The 24,229-nt window shown below is 42.6% G+C and overlaps 1 protein-coding gene across 1 annotated transcript; it reads right to left on the bottom strand.

Annotated features, from left to right (window-relative positions):
* Positions 1-669: 669 nt before the first annotated feature.
* LOC139574771 (sideroflexin-1-like) lies at positions 670-24,009 on the bottom strand. Its single transcript, XM_071399652.1, has 11 exons — positions 23,877-24,009; positions 18,670-18,839; positions 17,031-17,201; positions 16,245-16,343; positions 13,947-14,022; positions 13,110-13,195; positions 11,621-11,748; positions 11,383-11,432; positions 6,521-6,570; positions 4,185-4,232; positions 670-4,006 (listed from the first exon to the last, which is right to left on the bottom strand). The coding sequence occupies exons 2-11, from the start codon at positions 18,831-18,833 to the stop codon at positions 3,910-3,912; spliced, it is 969 nt and encodes a 322-aa protein (XP_071255753.1). The 5' UTR covers positions 18,834-18,839; positions 23,877-24,009; the 3' UTR covers positions 670-3,909.
* Between the last annotated feature and the right edge of the window lie 220 nt (positions 24,010-24,229).

A 24,229-nucleotide genomic window follows, 5' to 3' on the forward strand; every position in this document is an offset into this window, starting at 1 on the left:
GTCTGCTGGTTGACAAATATTCCGTTATTAGAATCCATTGTGCTTATCTCACACTAATTGTTGCTTTTCAAAGTTACATTAATATATTTGATTAATGAATGTGCTTCATCACAAATCATTTATAGGACTTTAAGTTTGAAATACTGATAATTAGAAATATGTAGTATCTCTGATCAACCATCAATTACAATATTCCAAATATAGCATTCACAGTTTTACATATGAAAAACATCAAACAATGAATAGATGCTGAGACTGTGATTCAAGCCTAGGCACGTTTTAGAGCAGACCACTTTAACGTCATTTACAGCGTTTACCGTCAGCGTTTACCGTTTGAACGTCAGAGAAATTGCCTGTTAAAGGTGCAGTGTCTGTCCAATCCACTGCTCTATAACACGCCTTGGATTGAATCCCTGGCTCAGTTTGAATTAGATCTGCCGATGCTACATTTAACTACTGAAGTACACTGAAACATCCATCGCTCAAAGCCTCTTCCTAACATCTGTAATTTTCAGGATTCTCTCTGAAAATACTTAAATAGAAACCATATAAGTCAATACTGGTAGATATATTTTTCATAGTTAAAACATTTAAAACACCTTACAAAAATCACATAATGCGATGAAAACGGAGGATACTATTATCAACCAAACGGAATGTTCACAATAATTATTTTAAACACTTTTTTTATTTTTTATTAAGTATTACTTCCATTTACTTCTTAGATTTAAACTCTGGAATAAACTGGATTAAAAAAAATACCAATCTGTCTTGTGTGTGTGTTTAAGGTTACTGATAATGCTATTATCCAGAGTTCCTTTCGTCTGACAGTACTGGACCAGTAGACTATCTGGAGGTTTTGTTGATGTTATTGTGGTCCCGAGTTTAACACCATAACAATCTTTCAGCAGGTCAATCATTCACTATTCCTCGAATTCTTTGTCATATAGATTTTAAATTAGGGATTGACAAACGTGCACAAGACATGCTGCGCTTTTGTCTAGCCTGAGAGATGGTCTAGCTAGCCTGAGACAGCAGCAGAGTAGCACAATAAAACAAACATACCATCATCTCTTTGGCACATGGTTCAGCAAGGTCTGTGGGTTGTCTCATGACTGGGTCGGCATTCGGGACCGCAAGGCTTTTCTCTTTATCAAGAAACAACACTCAACGTTTCATAACGTTGTGCCACGCCTTGAAATGGATCGCTACTTTCATTTCAAGGCAAGACGGCATGGCGGATTCTGCTTTTGGGGGGAGATTCCCCCCCACCAGATACTGTATCGAACTAGAATGTATTTTTTTGAACATAAGATTTGTCATTGTTTTGAAACACAGATGCAGCGGATGCCACCCTGAAAGCAGTGGAGGCTGCTGAGGGGAGAACAGCTCATAATAACGTCCGGAACGGCGCAAATGGAGCGGAATCAAACACCTGGAAACCATGGAAACCATGTGTCTGATGCATTTGATACCATTCCACTGATTTCCGCTCCAGTCATTAACACGAGCCCGTCCCTCCCCAATTAAAGAGCCACCAACCTCCTGTGCCTGAAGTGACGATACAGACAGACTAGTTGACTGTCTGAAAAACACCTGTAACCAACCATATGCCGTATTATCACACCAATGAGGGGTGGTTTGTTCATGCTTGGTTTGGGAACCAGAATAGATAGTCTGGAATAAACATCAATTATATGAAGATATTGCTTCAAAAGCACCAGTAATATACATAACGATGGTTATTGTAGACCATTAAAAGATCTCACACTGTTAGGGGGAGTAAACCCTGGTCATGGAACCAATGTAGATACCATCCAAATTGGCACGCTATTCCCTACATAGTGCACTACTTTTGACCAGAGCCCTATGGGAATAGGATGTCATTTGGGACACAAGTTGGCACCCTATTCCCTATATAGTGCACTACTTTTGACCAGAGCCCTATGGGAATAGGATGCCATTTGGGACACAGCCCTGGCAAAGTTCACTCATTTGGCAAATATGAATTCATTAAAATGCACTGTATGCCATATTGTTATTCTCTGAAATGACCCTAATATATTACCGTCAAGAGGTTGTGTATTGTTGAGAGGTCTCACAAACCGTTGTTGAGATTTGGCAAATAAATGAACTTAATTTTGGAGTAGGCATCATAGTTAGATTAAGACTGACTAATACTGATTACTGCTATTGTTACAAATACAGGAACACAGACCCTGTTATTTTTCCTGGTTCTCCACTGAACACAAACAACTGTTTTGAATATGAAAATGTTTTGGCAGAAAAAATACAATTGACAGAAAAGTCAACTATTAAAACAACTGCATGGGAATAGAAAAACAACAACCAGCTCCTCTCACTGTACACAGACCCAACTATAACCACCATCATCACAGTGCCAGAATAACAACCAGACCAATTTCTTCTGCAATTGAAAATAAATCACACATAGCAGCAAACAAAGCAAACAGAAAGAGAGAGGAGAGAGTGTGACGGAGAGAGGGTGACGGAGAGAGGGTGACAGAGAGAGGGTGACGGAGAGAGTGTGACAGAGAGAGTGTGACGGAGAGAGGGTGACGGAGAGAGGGTGACAGAGAGAGGGTGACGGAGAGAGGGTGACGGAGAGAGTGTGACGGAGAGAGGGTGACGGAGAGAGGGTGACGGAGAGAGTGTGACAGAAAGAGAGAGGAGAGAGTGTGACGGAGAGAGTGTGACAGAAAGAGAGAGGAGAGAGTGTGACGGAGAGAGGGTGACGGAGAGAGGGTGACGGAGAGAGTGTGACAGAAAGAGAGAGGAGAGAGTGTGACGGAGAGAGTGTGACAGAAAGAGAGAGGAGAGAGTGTGACGGAGAGGGTGACGGAGAGAGTGTGACGGAGAGAGTGTGGCGGAGAGAGGGTGACGGAGAGAGGGTGACGGAGAGAGTGTGACGGAGAGAGGGTGACGGAGAGAGTGTGACGGAGAGAGGGTGATGGAGAGAGGGTGACGGACAGAGGGTGACGGAGAGAGTGTGACGGAGAGAGGGTGACGGAGAGAGTGTGACGGAGAGAGTGTGACGGAGAGAGTGTGACGGAGAGAGGGTGAGGGGAGGAGGTGACGGAGAGAAGGTGACGGAGAGAGGGTGACGGAGAGAGTGTGACGGAGAGAGGGTGACGGAGAGAGTGTGACGGAGAGAGTGTGACGGAGAGAGTGTGACGGAGAGAGGGTGACGGAGAGAGTGTGACGGAGAGAGGGTGACGGAGAGAGGGTGACGGAGAGAGTGTGACGAGAGAGGGTGACGGAGAGAGTGTGACGGAGAGAGGGTGACGGAGAGAGGGTGACGGAGAGAGTGTGACGAGAGAGGGTGACGGAGAGAGTGTGAGGGGAGGAGGTGACGGAGAGAGGGTGACGGAGAGAGGGTGACGGAGAGAGGGTGACGGAGAGAGGGTGAGGGGAGGAGGGAAACAAGGGATTCTGTCTGTGGAGTGGAGGAGAAAAAGGAGGGCAGTTGAGGATGAGAAGCAAAACTTAACTTTGGCACACAGAATGAGGAAGAGGGTTGTCGGTGTCTGCCACCAATACAGATGGTGTGAGGGTAGTATGGCAGTGCAGGAGGGTTGGCGGTGTCTGCCACCAATACAGATGGTGTGAGGGTAGTATGGCAGTGCCAGGAGGGTTGGCGGTGTCTGCCACCAATACAGATGGTGTGAGGGTAGTATGACAGTGCCAGGGGGGTTGTCGGTGTCTGCCACCAATACAGATGGTGTGAGGGTAGTATGGCAGTGCCAGGGGGGTTGTTGGTGTCTGCCACCAGTACAGATGGTGTGAGGGTAGTATGGCAGTGCCAGGGGGGTTGTTGGTGTCTGCCAACAGTACAGATGGTGTGAGGGTAGTATGGCAGTGCAGGAGGGTTGGCGGTGGGCTGGACACTCATAGTCCTTTGTTGAAGTAGACCCTCTCCACCCCGGGGTGGCTCACACGGATCTTCTCCTGAAGCTCTGGCTCCAGTCGGCTTACTGACATAGAGCTGAGAGAGATAGAGAGAGAGAGAGAGAGAGAGAGAGAGAGAGAGAGAGAGAGAGAGAGAGAGAGAGAGAGAGAGAGAGAGAGAGAGAGAGAGAGAGAGAGAGAGAGAGAGAGAGAGAGAGACCACATATTATTGCTGTGAGACTGATCAACACAGCTAGCAATGATGGTTCACTCACCTCTTCTGGGGGAACAGTGCACAGCACAGTGGAGTGGCGAACACCAGGCTGAAAGACAAGCACACAAAAGGGTCAGCATCACATCTACTCTACTAAAGAGATCTAGAGACTGTAGATTAGATACCATAGCTATAATGCGTGTTGCTTTAAAACATGTTTAAAACATGTTCAACATGTTGCTTTAAAACAGCTGTTGTGATATCTAAATGACACTGTGCTTATGTTTACTTGATAGTATTCATTGACAGTATACTGCTGTATGTCACGGGTTCTTCACAGCGTTGACAGTATACTGTATGTAACATGTCCTTCACAGCGTTGACAGTATACTGTATGTCACGGGTCCTTCACAGCGTTGACAGTATATGTCACAGGTCTTTCACAGCGTTGACAGTATATGTCACAGGTCCTTCACAGCGTTGACAGTATACTGTATGTCACAAGTCTTTCACAGCGTTGGCAGTATACTGTATGTCACGGGTCCTTCACAGCGTTGACAGTATACTGTATGTCACGGGTCCTTCACAGCGTTGACAGTATATGTCACAGGTCTTTCACAGCGTTGAGAGTATATGTCACAGGTCCTTCACAGCGTTGACAGTATACTGTATGTCACAAGTCTTTCACAGCGTTGGCAGTATATGTCACGGGTCCTTCACAGCGTTGACAGTATATGGCACAGGTTCTTCACAGTGTTGACAGTATATGGTACAGGTTCTTCACAGCGTTGACAGTATATGTCATGGGTTCTTCAAAGCGTTGACAGTATATGTCACAGGTTCTTCACAGCGTTGACAGTAAATGTCACAGGTCTTTCACAGCGTTGACAGTATATATCACGGGTCCTTCACAGCGTTGACAGTATACTGTATGTCACAAGTCCTTCACAGCGTTGGCAGTATATGTCACCGGTCCTTCACAGTGTTAACAGTATATGGCACAGGTCCTTCACAGCGTTGACAGTATATGGCACAGGTTCTTCACAGCGTTGACAGTATATGTCAAGGGTTCTTCACAGCGTTGACAGTATATGTCACGGGTTCTTCACAGCGTTGACAGTATATGTCACGGGTTCTTCACAGCGTTGACAGTATATGGCACAGGTCTTTCACAGCGTTGACAGTAGATGTCACAGGTCTTTCACAGCGTTGACAGATTATGTAATGGGTTTTTCACAGCGTTGACAGTATATGTCACAGGTTTTTCACAGCGTTGACAGTATATGCCACAGGTCTTTCACAGCGTTGACAGTATATGTTACGGGTTTTTCACAGCGTTGACAGTATATGTCACGGGTCCTTCACAGCGTTGACAGTATATGTCACGGGGGTTTCACAGCGTTGACAGTATATGGCACGGGTACTTCACAGCGTTGACAGTATATGGCACAGGTCCTTCACAGCGTTGACAGTATATGTCACGGGGGTTTCACAGCGTTGACAGTATATGGCACAGGTCTTTCACAGCGTTGACAGTATATGTCACGGGTCCTTCACAGCATTGACAGTATATGTCACGGGGGTTTCACAGCGTTGACAGTATATGTCACGGGTCCTTCACAGCGTTGACAGCATATGTCACGAGTTTTTCACAGCGTTGACAGTATATATCACGGGTCCTTCACAGCGTTTATGTTCTGACTGATATACTGAAATAGGTTTGCAAATCAGGAGTCCAAATGGTGGTTTATCAGCAGTCCAAATGGTGGTTTATCAGCAGTCCAAATGGTGGTTTATCAGCAGTCCAAATGGTGGTTTATCAGCAGTCCAAATGGTGGTTTATCAGCAGTCCAAATGTTGGTTTATCAGCAGTCCAAATGTTGGTTTATCAGCAGTCCAAATGTTGGTTTATCAGCAGTCCAAATGGTGGTTTATCAACAGTCCAAATGGTGGTTTATCAGCAGTCCAAATGTTGGTTTATCAGCAGTCCAAATGGTGGTTTATCAACAGTCCAAATGGTGGTTTATCAGCAGTCCAAATGGTGGTTTATCAGCAGTCCAAATGTTGGTTTATCAGCAGTCCAAATGGTGGTTTATCAGCAGTCCAAATGGTGGTTTATCAACAGTCCAAATGGTGGTTTATCAACAGTCCAAATGGTGGTTTATCAGCAGTCCAAATGTTGGTTTATCAGCAGTCCAAATGGTGGTTTATCAGCAGTCCAAATGGTGGTTTATCAACAGTCCAAATGGTGGTTTATCAGCAGTCCAAATGGTGGTTTATCAACAGTCCAAATGGTGGTTTATCAACAGTCCAAATGTTGGTTTATCAACAGTCCAAATGGTGGTTTATCAGCAGTCCAAATGGTGGTTTATCAGCAGTCCATTGCTGGCCACTTACCAGAATCCCACCAAGACCACTTGAATAGGTGCACTCATCCACGGGAACTTCTGAAAAGACCAGAAAACAATGAGACAAACAAAGGAAGGGATACATTCCACTACTCTGAAATGGCTTCCTCTGCTCTGTCCTATTTCCTCACACTCACTAACCACTGAAAGGGCTGGAGTGCTATAGGCAATATGGCTGTGGGTTATTGCTTAGTATACACCATTTTGTTCCACCTATCCAGTTAGTTTGAATCAGGATGAGGAAATAGGACACATAGCAAAGGAAATGACTTTAAACCATTTGGATTTAGCCGCTGACTGTGCCTAGAAGACTGCTACGGAGTCCCTCGATGGCTAACACAACACAGTGACAGGTCATTATATATACACACTCTCTAGTAAAGCCACTTATCAAAAGGCTTAGTGCCATCATAGATATGAGAAAGTAAGACTGACTGCCATCATATATATGAGAAAGTAAGACTGACTGCATACATAGATATGAGAAAGTAAGACTGACTGCCATCATAGATATGAGAAAGTAAGACTGACTGCCATCATATATATGAGAAAGTAAGACTGACTGCCATCATGGATATGAGAAAGTAAGACTGACTGCCATCATAGATATGAGAAAGTAAGACTGACTGCCATCATGGATATGAGAAAGTAAGGCTGACTGCCATCATAGATATGAGAAAGTAAGACTGACTGCCATCATAGATATGAGAAAGTAAGACTGACTGCCATCATATATATGAGAAAGTAAGACTGACTGCCATCATATATATGAGAAAGTAAGACTGACTGCCATCATAGATATGAGAAAGTAAGACTGACTGCCATCATAGATATGAGAAAGTAAGACTGACTGCCATCATATATATGAGAAAGTAAGACTGACTGCCATCATAGATATGAGAAAGTAAGACTGACTGCCATCATATACAGTGGGGAGAACAAGTATTTGATACACTGTCAATTTTGCAGGTTTTCCTACTTACAAAGCATGTAGAGGTCTGTAATTTTTATCATAGGTACACTTCAACTGTGAGAGACGGAATCTAAAACAAAAATCCAGAAAATCACATTGTATGATTTTTAAGTAATTAATTTGCATTTTATTGCATGACATAAGTATTTGATCACCTACCAACCAGTAAGAATTCCGGCTCTCACAGACCTGTTCGTTTTTCTTTAAGAAGCCCTCCTGTTCTCCACTCATTACCTGTATTAACTGCACCTGTTTGAACTCGTTACCTGTATAAAAGACACCTGTCCACACACTCAATCAAACAGACTCAAACCTCTCCACAATGGCCAAGACAAGAGAGCTGTGTAAGGACATCAGGGATAAAATTGTAGACCTGCACAAGGCTGGGATGGGCTACAGGACAATAGGCAAGCAGCTTGGTGAGAAGGCAACAACTGTTGGCGCAATTATTAGAAAATGGAAGAAGTTCAAGATGACGGTCAATCACCCTCGGTCTGGGGCTCCATGCAAGATCTCACCTCGTGGGGCATCAATGATCATGAGGAAGTTGAGGGATCAGCCCAGAACTACACGGCAGGACCTGGTCAATGACCTGAAGAGAGCTGGGACCACCATTTCAAAGAAAACCATTAGTAACACACTACGCCGTCATGGATTAAAATCCTGCAGCGCACGCAAGGTCCCCCTGCTCAAGCCAGCGCATGTCCAGGCCCGTCTGAAGTTTGCCAATGACCATCTGGATGATCCAGAGGAGGAATGGGAGAAGGTCATGTGGTCTGATGAGACAAAAATAGAGCTTTTTGGTCTAAACTCCACTCGCCGTGTTTGGAGGAAGAAGAAGGATGAGTACAACCCCAAGAACACCATCCCAACCGTGAAGCATGGAGGTGGAAACATAATTATTTGGGGATGCTTTTCTGCAAAGGGGACAGGACGACTGCACCGTATTGAGGGGAGGATGGATGGGGCCATGTATCGCGAGATCTTGGCCAACAACCTCCTTCCCTCAGTAAGAGCATTGAAGATGGGTCGTGGCTGGGTCTTCCAGCATGACAACGACCCAAAAACACAGCCAGGGCAACTAAGGAGTGGCTCCGTAAGAAGCATCTCAAGGTCCTGGAGTGGCCTAGCCAGTCTCCAGACCTGAACCCAAAAGAATATCTTTGGAGGGAGCTGAAAGTCCGTATTGCCCAGCGACAGCCCCGAAACCTGAAGGATCTGGAGAAGGTCTGTATGGAGGAGTGGGCCAAAATCCCTGCTGCAGTGTGTGCAAACCTGGTCAAGAACTACAGGAAACGTATGATCTCTGTAATTGCAAACAAAGGTTTCTGTACCTAATATTAAGTTCTGCTTTTCTGATGTATCAAATACTTATGTCATGCAATAAAATGCAAATGAATTACTTAAAAATCATACAATGTGATTTTCCTGATTTTAGTTTTAGATTCCATCTCTCACAGTTGAAGTGTACCTATGATAAAAATTACAGACCTCTACATGCTTTGTAAGTAGGAAAACCTGCAAAATCGGCAGTGTATCAAATACTTGTTCTCCCCACTGTATAAGAGAAAGTAAGACTGACTGCCATCATAGATATGAGAAAGTAAGACTGACTGCCATCATAGATATGAGAAAGTAAGACTGACTGCCATCATATATATGAGAAAGTAAGACTGACTGCCATCATATATATGAGAAAGTAAGGCTGACTGCCATCATGGATATGATAAAGTAAGACTGACTGCCATCATGGATATGAGAAAGTAAGACTGACTGCCATCATATATATGAGAAAGTAAGACTGACTGCCATCATAGATATGAGAAAGTAAGGCTGACTGCCATCATATATAAGAGAAAGTAAGACTGACTGCCATCATAGATATGAGAAAGTAAGACTGACTGCCATCATAGATATGAGAAAGTAAGACTGACTGCCATCATATATATGAGAAAGTAAGACTGACTGCCATCATGGATATGAGAAAGTAAGACTGACTGCCATCATGGATATGAGAACGTAAGACTGACTGCCATCATATATATGAGAAAGTAAGGCTGACTGCCATCATATATATGAGAAAGTAAGACTGACTGCCATCATAGATATGAGAAAGTAAGACTGACTGCCATCATAGATATGATAAAGTAAGACTGACTGCCATCATATATATGAGAAAGTAAGACTGACTGCCATCATGGATATGAGAAAGTAAGACTGACTGCCATCATATATATGAGAAAGTAAGACTGACTGCCATCATAGATATGAGAAAGTAAGACTGACTGCCATCATAGATATGAGAAAGTAAGACTGACTGCCATCATAGATATGAGAAAGTAAGACTGACTGCCATCATATATATGAGAAAGTAAGACTGACTGCCATCATAGATATGAGAAAGTAAGGCTGACTGCCATCATGGATATGAGAAAGTAAGACTGACTGCCATCATAGATATGAGAAAGTAAGACTGACTGCCATCATAGATATGAGAAAGTAAGACTGACTGCCATCATATATATGAGAACGTAAGACTGACTGCCATCATAGATATGAGAAAGTAAGACTGACTGCCATCATAGATATGAGAAAGTAAGACTGACTGCCATCATAGAGATGAGAAAGTAAGACTGACTGCCATCATAGATATGAGAAAGTAAGACTGACTGCCATCATAGATATGAGAAAGTAAGACTGACTGCCATCATAGATATGAGAAAGTAAGACTGACTGCCATCATATATATGAGAAAGTAAGACTGACTGCCATCATGGATATGAGAAAGTAAGACTGACTGCCATCATATATATGAGAACGTAAGACTGACTGCCATCATAGATATGAGAAAGTAAGACTGACTGCCATCATAGATATGAGAAAGTAAGACTGACTGCCATCATATATATGAGAAAGTAAGACTGACTGCCATCATAGATATGAGAAAGTAAGACTGACTGCCATCATAGATATGAGAAAGTAAGACTGACTGCCATCATATATATGAGAACGTAAGACTGACTGCCATCATGGATATGAGAAAGTAAGACTGACTGCCATCATATATATGAGAAAGTAAGACTGACTGCCATCATGGATATGAGAAAGTAAGACTGACTGCCATCATATATATGAGAAAGTAAGACTGACTGCCATCATATATATGAGAAAGTAAGGCTGACTGCCATCATATATATGAGAACGTAAGACTGACTGCCATCATATATATGAGAAAGTAAGACTGACTGCCATCATATATATGAGAACGTAAGACTGACTGCCATCATATATATGAGAACGTAAGACTGACTGCCATCATATATATGAGAAAGTAAGACTGACTGCCATCATGGATATGAGAAAGTAAGACTGACTGCCATCATATATATGAGAAAGTAAGACTGACTGCCATCATATATATGAGAACGTAAGACTGACTGCCATCATATATATGAGAAAGTAAGACTGACTGCCATCATATATATGAGAACGTAAGACTGACTGCCATCATAGATATGAGAAAGTAAGACTGACTGCCATCATATATATGAGAAAGTAAGGCTGACTGCCATCATATATATGAGAAAGTAAGACTGACTGCCATCATAGATATGAGAAAGTAAGACTGACTGCCATCATATATATGAGAAAGTAAGACTGACTGCCATCATAGATATGAGAAAGTAAGACTGACTGCCATCATATATATGAGAAAGTAAGGCTGACTGCCATCATATATATGAGAAAGTAAGACTGACTGCCATCATAGATATGAGAACGTAAGACTGACTGCCATCATAGATATGAGAAAATAAGTGAATATCCAATACATGTGATCATACGTGAATAAATAAAGTGATAAATGATGTGAATAATACCTTTAGGAAGGCTTTCTTTTCCAAGGTGTTCATTAAAAACGGAGGGATAGCTGAAAAACAGAATAGTGAAATAAAATTGTAATGTTTTATAAATGTTTACAAACAATATATTTTACCTGATAACATGGTTGATTTCAAGCTTTTATAATTTCCAGTGTATCGTATTGAGTTGCCATGTTGGAGTCACAGATCGCATGGGTTGCCAGATTGGTCCTAAAGCCCATTACGTCATACATACCCATTCCAGGAGAGGCCATGAGGATTCTAGACACCACCACCTGGGAGATAGCCTGCTTAGCGGCGGTGGTTGACTCTCCTAACCGGTTATCGTTCTCGTCTGTTATCGGAATGCCGTGTTTCAGTTCCCTGGACAATAAAAGAAGAAGGAAAATAAAGTAAACATCTATTATAGGAACTGGCATCGATGATAAAGACATTTTATTTTCAAAGACCTTGTCCAAGTTGTGGAAAGAATAACGTAAATGTCAATAAGTTATGTGTGACCTATTGGTTTAGAAAGGTAAAATTGAGCATTGTAAAGACACCTAATCAATATTTCAAACATTTACAGAGGTACCATACTCTGGGATTCTTATCTTCACATTGCCAAAACCTCATCATCCCTCAATAACTTAATGCAAAGACTGGGATTCAGCCTGATGAACCAAACACAATAATTCCCTCCATGTAGCCTAACTCTCACGCACGCACGCACGCACGCACGCACGCACGCACGCACGCACGCACGCACGCACGCACGCACGCACGCACGCACGCACGCACGCACGCACGCACGCACGCACACACGCACACACACACACACACACACACACACACACACACACACACACACACACACACACACACACACACACACACACACACACACACACACACACACACAATCAAACATGTTTTTTCTTCTATACTGATTATACAATGTACAATTATAATTAATTTGCTTTGTTTAGCTGATTGAACAAACGTTTTTATTATTATTATATTATATTATTATTATTATTATATTTGTGGTGTGATTTCCATATCAGTCCTTTGGGGTTTCCAGCCTCACCTGCACACCGCTTTACCTGTTAAATACTCTCTGTATTTACTTTATCTTCCTTCTTCTTTTATTGTCCAGGGAACTGAAACCCGGCATTCCGATAACAGACCAGAGAGTATTTAACAGGTAAAGCGGTGTGCAGGTGAGGCTGGAAACCCCAAAGGACTGATATGAAAATCACACCACAAATATAATATAATAATATAATAATACCATATCACTTTAACCATATCTACATGTAGATACTACCTCAATCAGCCTGACTAACCGGTGTCTGTATGTAGCCTCGCTATTTTTATAGCCTCGCTACTGTATATAGCCTGTCTTTTTACTGTTGTTTTATTTCTTTACTTACCTATTGTTCACCTAATACCTTTTTTGCACTATTGGTTAGAGCCTGTAATTAAGCATTTCACTGTAAGGTCTACACCTGTTGTACTCGGCGCACGTGACAAATAAACTTTGATTTGATTTGTTAAATACCTGCATGGTTTTGTCTTTTGCTTATTTTCTTTGGTGCGAATAAATAAAACCTAAATAAAACCTAACATTTAACACTACATTTTAGTAAAGAACTTAGAATAAAAAAACATTTAAAATGCTGAGTGCATATTTGCAAAACTATATCTTCAAACTGGAGGAGATACAGACTGGTTGGTCTTACCGTTGCCTCATGAGAGGGATGTTGATGCAGTTAGCAGCAGCAACAGCGGCGAAGGGAACTAACCTCCCTACGAGGGGAGATATGTGCTGCACAACGACAACAAAGGTTGGAGTAAAACAGACAGACAGGGATGAAATTGATCTGTACAGTCCAATAGAACTATTCGGCTTATTGTTCCAAAGCTGAAAGGTCTTTGTGCATGTCATGATGGTTATGATGAGTGGCATCTGTTTCCACAACGGGAATACTGTATGAATTATACAACATTTTCTCTCTCTTTCAACACATTGACTAACCAGCAAAGCAGGCAGCAGGCAACATATGTAGACTAATTCTATTCATGGTTACTATGCACTTCTATTCATGGTTACTATGCACTTCTATTCATGGTTACTATGCACTTCTATTCATGGTTACTATGCACTTCTATTCATGGTTACTATGCACTTCTATTCATGGTTACTATGCACTTCTATTCATGGTTACTATGCACTTCTATTCATGGTTACTATGCACTTCTATTCATGGTTACTATGCACTTCTATTCATGGTTACTATGCACTTCTATTCATGGTTACTATGCACTTCTATTCATGGTTACTATGCACTTCTATTCATGGTTACTATTCATTTCTATTCATGGTTACTATGCACTTCTATTCATGGTTACTATGCACTTCTATTCATGGTTACTATGCACTTCTATTCATGATAACTATTTTGGACATGATAACCACTCATGATATGACTTGTGAGTAGCTACGTTTGATAACACTCCGATGCGATGTGGTTGATGGTAAATGAATGACTGAGAACAGTGTTTCAGTGGGTTAATACCTTTGTTAGTGCATTTAGTCCTAGAGCCGTGGCTACTGCCCCTGTGGTAGCAGATACATAGGCTGTGCCAAGCTGACTGCAAACGAGAGATGCATTCATAAATTCACATATTCATACTCATTCACATATTATCCTAACCACAAAACATTAAAGGGGTTTAATAGGTACAAGAAACACACCAAACAAGAAACTACTGGCCAATATTAACTATAACTACAAGCCAACATCAACTAAAACTACAGGCCAACATCAACTAAAACTACAGGCCAACATCAACTAAAACTACAGGCCAACATCAACTAAAACTACAGGCCAACATCAACTAAAACTACAGGCCAACATCAACTAAAACTACAAGCCAACATCAACTAAACTACAGGCCAACATCAACTAAACTACAGGCCAACATCAACTAAAACTACAGGCCAACATCAACTAAAACTACAGGCCAACATCAACTAAAACTACAGGCCAACATCAACTAAACTACAGGCCAACATCAACTAAAACTACAGGCCAACATTAACTAAACTACAGGCCAACATCAACTAAACTACAGGCCAACATCAACTAAAACTACAGGCCAACATCAACTAAAACTACAAGCCAACATCAACTAAAACTACAGGCCAACATCAACTAAACTACAGGCCAACATCAACTAAAACTACAAGCCAACATTAACTAAACTACAGGCCAACATCAACTAAAACTACAGGCCAACATCAACTAAAACTACAGGCCAACATCAACTAAAACTACAGGCCAACATCAACTAAAGCTACAGGCCAACATCAACTAAACTACAGGCCAACATCAACTAAAAACTACAGGCCAACATCAACTAAAACTACAGGCCAACATCAACTAAACTACAGGCCAACATCAACTAAACTACAGGCCAACATCAACTAAAACTACAGGCCAACATCAACTAAAACTACAGGCCAACATCAACTAAAACTACAGGCCAACATCAACTAAAACTACAGGCCAACATCAACTAAAACTACAGGCCAACATCAACTAAACTACAGGCCAACATCAACTAAAACTACAGGCCAACATTAACTAAACTACAGGCCAACATTAACTAAACTACAGGCCAACATCAACTAAAACTACAGGCCAACATCAACTAAAACTACAAGCCAACATCAACTAAACTACAGGCCAACATCAACTAAACTACAGGCCAACATCAACTAAAACTACAAGCCAACATTAACTAAACTACAGGCCAACATCAACAAAAACTACAGGCCAACATCAACTAAAACTACAGGCCAACATCAACTAAAACTACAGGCCAACATCAACTAAAGCTACAGGCCAACATCAACTAAACTACAGGCCAACATCAACTAAAAACTACAGGCCAACATCAACTAAAACTACAGGCCAACATCAACTAAACTACAGGCCAACATCAACTAAAACTACAGGCCAACATTACCTAAAAACTACAGGCCAACATCAACTAAAACTACAGGCCAACATTAACTAAACTACAGGCCAACATCAACTAAAACTACAGGCCAACATTAACTAAACTACAGGCCAACATCAACTAAAACTACAGGCCAACATCAACTAAACTACAGGCCAACATCAACTAAAACTACAGGCCAACATCAACTAAACTACAGGCCAACATCAACTAAAACTACAGGCCAACATCAACTAAAACTACAGGCCAACATCAACTAAAACTACAGGCCAACATCAACTAAAGCTACAGGCCAACATCAACTAAAACTACAGGCCAACATTAACTAAACTACAGGCCAACATCAACTAAAACTACAGGCCAACATCAACTAAAAACTACAGGCCAACATCAACTAAACTACAGGCCAACATCAACTAAAACTACAGGCCGACTGAGGGAAATTAATTCAAAGCATACTTCTTTTAGACTGGAATTTGGCATTTCGTGATTTGACATACCTGTGTATTATTTATTGAGATGCTTAGTTTTCAGATGATTTTAAAATTACTTAAATACTTGGCTATCAATGGTTATCAAATGTTTTGGTTACACCTCGGCTCATGTTGGTTGAACGTCCTCCGCTTCTTTCCTAATTACTTTTAGCAACATTTAATTTTAAGAAAAGTTCTTTATTGGTGTGTGTTCATTGATTTTTTATACAGTTCTTCTGAAGAATAATCACACATAGAAAATGTCCGGGCCCCCTGCAATCAACTTTCTTTCTTTTTTTCTTTCTTTTTTTACATCTGGCCGCTGTAAGAATATAGTAGAATAGGCCTGATATAGAAACTATAACACCAACTTACTTAACTGAGAGAGGAGCATCTCCACTCCTATTGGTGTAGTTGACTATTGCATTGAAGGACTGATTGATCCACTGCCATAAGACTACAGCTGGAGTTGTCCTGAGGAAAGAGAGAGAGAGGGAGAGAGAGAGAGAGAGAGAGAGAGAGAGAGAGACAGAGAGAGAGAGAGAGAGAGAGAGAGAGAGAGAGAGAGAGAGAGAGAGAGAGAGAGAGAGAGAGAGAGAGAGAGAGAGAGAGAGAGAGAGAGAGAGAGAGAGAGAGAGAGAGAGAGAGAGAGAGAGAGAGAGGGAGAGGGAGAGGGAGAGGGAGAGAGACAGAGACAGAGACAGAGACAGAGAGAGAGAGAGAGAGAGAGAGAGAGAGAGAGAGAGAGAGAGAGAGAGAGAGAGAGAGAGAGAGAGAGAGAACACTTCAATTAGACTACAGCTGGAGTTGTCCTGAGGAGAGAGAGAGAGAGACAGAGAGAGAGAGAGAGAGAGAGAGAGAGAGAGAGAGAGAGAGAGAGAGAGAGAGAGAGAGAGAGAGAGAGAGAGAGAGAGACTTAAATTAGACTGAGACGGGATGATAAGGAAAAAATATATTGACAAGAGATAAAGCACCTAACCCTGACAAACGCGGATTTCTTTGTGTACAAAACAAGGGAGTATAGAGATATCAGAGAGAGATGGGAAGCCATCAGGTAATAGCAGACATAACAGTGACAGCACACCACACAGCCACTGATCTACCCATCTTCTCAATTACACTCCTCTCAAAAACACTGACTAACAGAACACTGCTGCTCACTTGTAGAAGGTCATCATACAGCCAGTGATGGTCATGTTCATGGGGACCTGAGCCGACATGCGGCCAATCAGGATCATCTTCTCTCCGGTGTCTGGGTGGAAGGCTGAGTCAAAGATGTACTTGGCTCTCCATAGCTCGTCCTCTGTCAGCCCGGGGGACATAACCCCTTGCCTGGGGGAGAGAGGGGGGGGGGGGGGACAAGTGATTAGCTGAGCCTGTTTACTTAGAAGCAATACAAGTTTAAACAACGCTCTGTTAGATGCACACAACCTGCATTCGATAAACACGGCCCATTGTATTCAATGTTGCATCATAGAACGCAACCATGTGTTGCCTTTCTGGTTAATCAATAGTTAATTAAGGGAAAACTGGTCCTAGATCTACGCCAATAAGCCTGGGGTCAATTCTATCAGGAGCTCTCAGCTCAGTTATGGGTTGTTTCCATACAGCAGAACCAAGGAGAACTAGAGAGAACCAGGAGGAACCAGAACCGAGGAGAACTAAGGAGAACCTGGAGGAACCAGAACCAAGGAGAACTAAGGAGAACCTGGAGGAACCAGAACCAAGGAAAACTAGAGAGAACCTGGAGGAACCAGAACTAGGGAGAACCTGGAGGAACCAGAACCAAGGACAACTAAGGAGAACCTGGAGGAACCAGAACCAAGGAGAACTAAGGAGAACCTGGAGGAACTAGAACCAAGGAAAACTAGAGAGAACCTGGAGGAACCAGAACTAGGGAGAACCTGGAGGAACCAGAACCAAGGAGAACTAAGGAGAACCTGGAGGAACCAGAACCAAGGAGAACTAAGGAGAACCTGGAGGAACCAGAACCAAGGAGAACTAAGGAGAACCTGGAGGAACTAGAACCAAGGAGAACTAAGGAGAACCTGGAGGAACCAGAACCAAGGAGAACTAAGGAGAACCTGGAGGAACCAGAACCAAGGGAAACTAGAGAGAACCTGGAGGAACCAGAACTAGGGAGAACCTGGAGGAACCAGAACCAAGGAGAACTAAGGAGAACCTGGAGGAACTAGAACCAAGGAAAACTAGAGAGAACCTGGAGGAACCAGAACTAGGGAGAACCTGGAGGAACCAGAACCAAGGAGAACTTAAGGAGAACCTGGAGGAACTAGAACCAAGGAAAACTAGAGAGAACCTGGAGGAACCAGAACTAGGGAGAACCTGGAGGAACCAGAACCAAGGAGAACTAAGGAGAACCTGGAGGAACCAGAACCAAGGAGAACTAAGGAGAACCTGGAGGAACCAGAACCAAGGAGAACTAAGGAGAACCTGGAGGAACCAGAACCAAGGTGAACTAAGGAGAACCTGGAGGAACCAGAACTAGGGAGAACCTGGAGGAACCAGAACCAAGGAGAACTAAGGAGAACCTGGAGGAACCAGAACCAAGGAGAACTAAGGAGAACCTGGAGGAACCAGAACTAGGGAGAACCTGGAGGAACCAGAACTATGGAGAACTAAGGAGAACCTGGAGGAACCAGAACCAAGGTGAACTAAGGAGAACCTGGAGGAACCAGAACCAAGGAGAACTAGAGAGAACCTGGAGGAACCAGAACCAAGGAGAACTAAGGAGAACCTGGAGGAACCAGAACTAGGGAGAACCATGCTCAGAATACACTACCGGTAGTCACTGATGACTTTGTGTGCATTCTCTAGTTGTTCGTTGGTAAGCAGGACGTTGCGGGGGTCGGTAACGGTGAAGAAGTGTTTGGCCCGGCCCATAAACGTCCCTTGGTCCCATCGAGGCTCCTTGATGTTTATGGAGGTGGAGATTTCTGTCGTCATGGTTATCTGAAAGATCACAACATTCATAACAAAGATTAATTATTTTGTCCTTGTATATCTACCCTATAAACATTCACAACATACATCAGTTATATTGTCCCAGGTGATTTATCTACCGGCGCTCGACCAAAATTCATAAATTAGCCTAGCTACTGTCAGAGGAGGCGAAATTCATAAGAACCTTCTGAATAAATGCTTTGGAAAAACTGTAATAAGGTGTCCCTGTGATAAGTTTCTTTCCACAAGATTAGTTTCCACAAAGTGTGGCACTCACAGGAACAGTTCTAAACAGCATTAAGTCATCTGTGTCCCCAGTCCCAGACTTCCCCAGTCCTAGACTTCCCCAGTCCCAGACTTCCGCAGTCCCAGACCTCCCCAGTCCCAGACCACCCCAGTCCCAGACTTCCCCAGTCCTAGACTTCCCCAGTCCCAGACTTCCCCAGTCCCAGACCTCCCCAGTCCCAGACCACCCCAGTCCCAGACTTCCCCAGTCCTAGACTTCCCCAGTCCCAGACTTCCCCAGTCCCAGACTTCCCCAGTCCCAGACTTCCCCAGTCCCAGAGTCAGAGACAAGGAGACAAACGCAACACAAATCACCAAAAGCAAAACAAGAGGCCTTGACTATTGTATTTCCTAGGACAAAACGGACCCTGAAACAGCCTTCCACTAATTCTATTTCATTCTGAAACTAGAGTAGACATTAGTTCCCAAATCCCACTCCACACACAGACAGACAGACAGACAGACAGACACACAGACAGACACACAGACAGACAGACAGACACACAGACACACGCACGCACACACACACACACACACACATTTTGTTGAGTTGATTACACATTCTGTAGGCCTATATTACACACATCAGCCAGAAACCACTCCTTTCTAGGTAACTTATCTTCTATTACCACAAAATAATTTCACAACTGCTGTCCCTTGAGAAGAATGAGTAATTTAGAACACACTGTGAGAAATTCTTCTCAGTATTAGCTTAGCAGGATAGCTGATTCAGTATAATGTTGCTATGGAGATGAACTGGCTGACCTGACACAGGGGTTTTGAAGCACTAAATGATCCTGAACCTCACAACCCCCTCAACCACAGACCTCTTCAAAAGCCCCAAACCACGCCCTCCTACCCCTTTCTCTCCCTCTCAATTCAATTTAAGGGCGATATTGGCGTGGGAAACATATGCTTACATTGCCAAAGCAAGTGAAATAACAAACAAAGGTGAAATAAACAATACAATAATTAACAGTAAACATTACACTCACAAAAGTTCCAAAAGAATAAAGACATTTCAAATGTCATATTATGTCTATATACAGTGTTGTAACGATGTGCAAAAGGGAAAATAAATAAGCATAAATATAGGTTGAATTTACAATGGTGTTTGTTCTTCACTGGTTGCCCTTTTCTTGTAGCAACAGGTCACAAATCTTGCTGCTGTGATGACACACTGTGGTATTTCACCCAATAGATATTTGAGCGGCAGGTAGCCTAGTGGTTAGAGTGTAGGGGAGGCAGGTAGCCTAGTGGTTAGAGTGTAGGGGTGGCAGGTAGCCTAGTAGTTAGAGTGTAGGGGTGGCAGGTAGCCTAGTAGTTAGAGTGTAGGGGCGGCAGGTAGCCTAGTGGTTAGAGTGTAGGGGTGGCAGGTAGCCTAGTGGTTAGAGTGTGGGGGCGGCAGGTAGCCTAGTGGTTAGAGTGTAGGGGTGGCAGGTAGCCTAGTGGTTAGAGTGTGGGGGCGGCAGGTAGCCTAGTGGTTAGAGTGTGGGGGCGGCAGGTAGCCTAGTGGTTAGAGTGTAGAGGTGGCAGGTAGCCTACGGCGGCCTTTCTCAATAGCAAGGCTATGCTTACTGAGTCTGTACATAGTCAAAGATTTCCTTAAGTTTGGGCCAGTCACAGTGGTCAGGTATTCTGTCACTGTGTACTCTCTGTTTAGGGCCAAATAGCATTCTAGTTTGCTCTGTTTTTGTAAATTCTTTCCAATGTGTCAAGAAATTATCTTTTTGTTTCCTCATGATTTGGTTGGGTCTAATTGTGTTGCTGTCCTGGGGCTCTGTGGGGTGTGTTTGTGTTTGTGAACAGAGCCCCAGGACCAGCTTGCTTAGGGGACTCTTCTCCAGGTTCATCTCTCTGTAGGTAATGGCTTTGTTATGGAAGGTTTGGGAATCGCTTCCTTTTAGGTGGTTGTAGAATTTAACGTCTCTTTTCTGGATTTTGATCATTAGTGGGTATCGGCGTAATTCTGCTCTGCATGCATTATTTGGTGTTTTACGCTGTACACAGCAAAAATAATCTCTCATAGACTGAGCAACACCTTGTCTAGCAGTAAGCCCATAGGCCTACGTTTAGTCTGAAAGAACAGAGAAACGTTCTGGAGAAAATCCCTTTAATTTGAGAACTTCTGCACTAAACCATACTACTGCATGTTTATTTTCCTATCAAATGGATTTTATGTTGTTTTTTTTAATCACAGAGAGGAAAAATAATCAGGACATTCCCGAGATACAATAGAACCCAGTCTGAAATGGATTCCATTAACCCGTTGTTACAATGTAACCCAGTCTGAACTGGATTCTATTAACCCGTTGTTACAATGTAACCCAGTCTGAACTGGATTCTATTAACGCGTTGTTACAATGTAACCCAGTCTGAACTGGATTCTATTAACCCGTTGTTACAATGTAACCCAGTCTGAACTGGATTCTATTAACCCGTTGTTACAATGTAACCCAGTCTGAACTGGATTCTATTAACCCGTTGTTACAATGTAACCCAGTCTGAACTGGATTCTATTAACCCGTTGTTACAATGTAACCCAGTCTGAACTGGACTCTATTAACCCGTTGTTACAATGTAACCCAGTCTGAACTGGATTCTATTAACCCGTTGTTACAATGTAACCCAGTCTGAACTGGATTCTATTAACCCGTTGTTACAATGTAACCCAGTCTGAACTGGATTCTATTAACCCGTTGTTACAATGTAACCCAGTCTGAACTGGATTCCATTAACCCGTTGTTACAATGTAACCCAGTCTGAACTGGATTCCATTAACCCGTTGTTACAATGTAACCCAGTCTGAACTGGATTCTATTAACCCGTTGTTACAATGTAACCCAGTCTGAACTGGATTCTATTAACCCGTTGTTACAATGTAACCCAGTCTGAACTGGATTCTATTAACGCGTTGTTACAATGTAACCCAGTCTGAACTGGATTCCATTAACCCGTTGTTACAATGTAACCCAGTCTGAACTAGATTCTATTAACCCGTTGTTACAATGTAACCCAGTCTGAACTGGATTCTATTAACCAGTTGTTACAATGTAACCCAGTCTGAACTGGATTCTATTAACCCGTTGTTACAATGTAACCCAGTCTGAACTGGATTCTATTAACCCGTTGTTACAATGTAACCCAGTCTGAACTAGATTATATTAACCCGTTGTTACAATGTAACCCAGTCTGAACTAGATTCTATTAACCCGTTGTTACAATGTAACCCAGTCTGAACTGGATTCTATTAACCCGTTGTTACAATGTAACCCAGTCTGAACTGGATTCTATTAACCCGTTGTTACAATGTAACCCAGTCTGAACTGGATTCTATGAACCCGTTGTTACAATGTAACCCAGTCTGAACTAGATTCTATTAACCCGTTGTTACAATGTAACCCAGTCTGAACTAGATTCTATTAACCCATTGTTACAATGTAACCCAGCCTGAACTGGATTCTATTAACCCATTGTTACAATGTAACCAGTGTTATATCCATCCAGTTCCAGCTTGCTGCAGATGTAACAGGGGACATTTTGAAACGCATGTCTCTGTCTGTAACCCGTTATGTGAGAAACTGTAAAGGTATTTGTGTAGCTCGTGCACGGGTCTACTACTGGATGATGAAATTGCACCAAAGATGGCTGCAGGAGTAACGATAAAACACAGGTATTCCCTAGACTCCGGCTGGCGGCTGTAGAATGTCTATGAGAGGCGCTACTGTATCTTTAAATTGAATTAAGGTTCACGGGGTTCTCATGAGATGAATACAGGCCATAATAACTCAATGCATAAGCACGACTGATGGGTGCCTCCTTATCGCGGTCTCTCTCTCACACACACACACACACAACAATCAGTCTGTAGCAAATATATAACAGTAGTTATAAATCTGTCTTCCTCTGACAAAATGTCAGTCAGTCAGACTGCCTGTGTGTCAAATCCAATACAACAATAGGCTGAAGCCCTAATACAAAGGAAGCATTGATTTGATTATACTTGTTATCTCATTCTAAAATTGAACTTTGACAATGGGCGGTTTGTCTTACGCCTGCTACGTTAGGTTAGGTGGCATTTGGGCTAAAGACCTCTGTTCCAGCCCCACGTTTAACCAATCACTGGCCTCAATGGCTACATATTAAGCTATATAGGCTACATTGTAACGTATTTCTTAGGCTACAATGGGAGTTCCCATAGCATAGCTTAATCACACAACTGCATAACATTGTGCTAAAACCGGCCAGCTCTGGTTTGAGAGAGGGTCAGTGAAATATAGCCAACAATATTTCTCATCATTTCGTCAAATGAACCGAACGTGCAAATGGATCCTGACGCACAATCCTACTATTGGTTTGATCAGATAAATGGATCAACGTGATGCAGACCAGCTTGATCTGGAGAAAATCGCTGCATGTATACTGTTCGATCTGGATAAATCAAATCAAATTTTATTTGTCACATGCGCCGAATACAACAGGTGTAGTAGACCTCACAGTGAAATGCTTACTTACAAGCCCATAATCAACAGTGCAGTTTAAAAAATGATACCAAGTCAAAGTCCAACATGTTGCAAACATGTAAAACGCCCACAGAAATATAATATCTCCGCTAATAGCCTATTATCCCAAGCATCTGTTTCAGGCCAGCTGTGCGTCCCTGTTTCAACTAAAGCCCTAGTTAACTGCCTGCCACAACCCCTCCCTCAAAAAAAGTGGTATCAAATCCAACATGTGTTATAAAGGTATCCAGACACTTACTGCACTAAGCTCCGATCCTTGTCTGGCACGGTAACAGCAGTCCGCCGCCAGAGATGTCCCTGAATAGCTAGCTCAACGAAACTAATTGGACATGTATGCAGCGGCAACTCAGCAACAACAGGCGCACAGCAGTGGGGCCGGAGTTCCTTTCACAATAAATGCCGAACATTAAATCAATGCAAATAAACAGGCCAAAATATCAATATCTCGATTTTTATAGGAGTCCAGATCATATAAATGTAAAATATTCTTACTCCATACCCAAAAATGTTCATGGCCAGGTTTATCATAATTTAAAAGTTATTGTTTTGGGGCTCCCGAGTTCATAGTTTTTTTCTCAGACAAGGACTTTC

This window comes from Salvelinus alpinus, chromosome 4, assembly GCF_045679555.1.
Source record: "Salvelinus alpinus chromosome 4, SLU_Salpinus.1, whole genome shotgun sequence".
Classification (NCBI taxonomy): Eukaryota; Metazoa; Chordata; class Actinopteri; order Salmoniformes; family Salmonidae; genus Salvelinus; species Salvelinus alpinus.

Coding starts and splice junctions, on each gene's coding strand:
- LOC139574771 (XM_071399652.1), bottom strand. CDS start 18,833: ATGACGACAGAAATCTCCACCTCCATAAACATCAAGGAGCCTCGATGG. Junction 11,433..11,620: donor CATGGCCTCTCCTGGAATGG/GTATGTATGACG, acceptor TCTGTTTTTCAG/CTATCCCTCCGTTTTTAATG. Junction 6,571..11,382: donor AAAAGAAAGCCTTCCTAAAG/GTATTATTCACA, acceptor TGGTCTTTTCAG/AAGTTCCCGTGGATGAGTGC.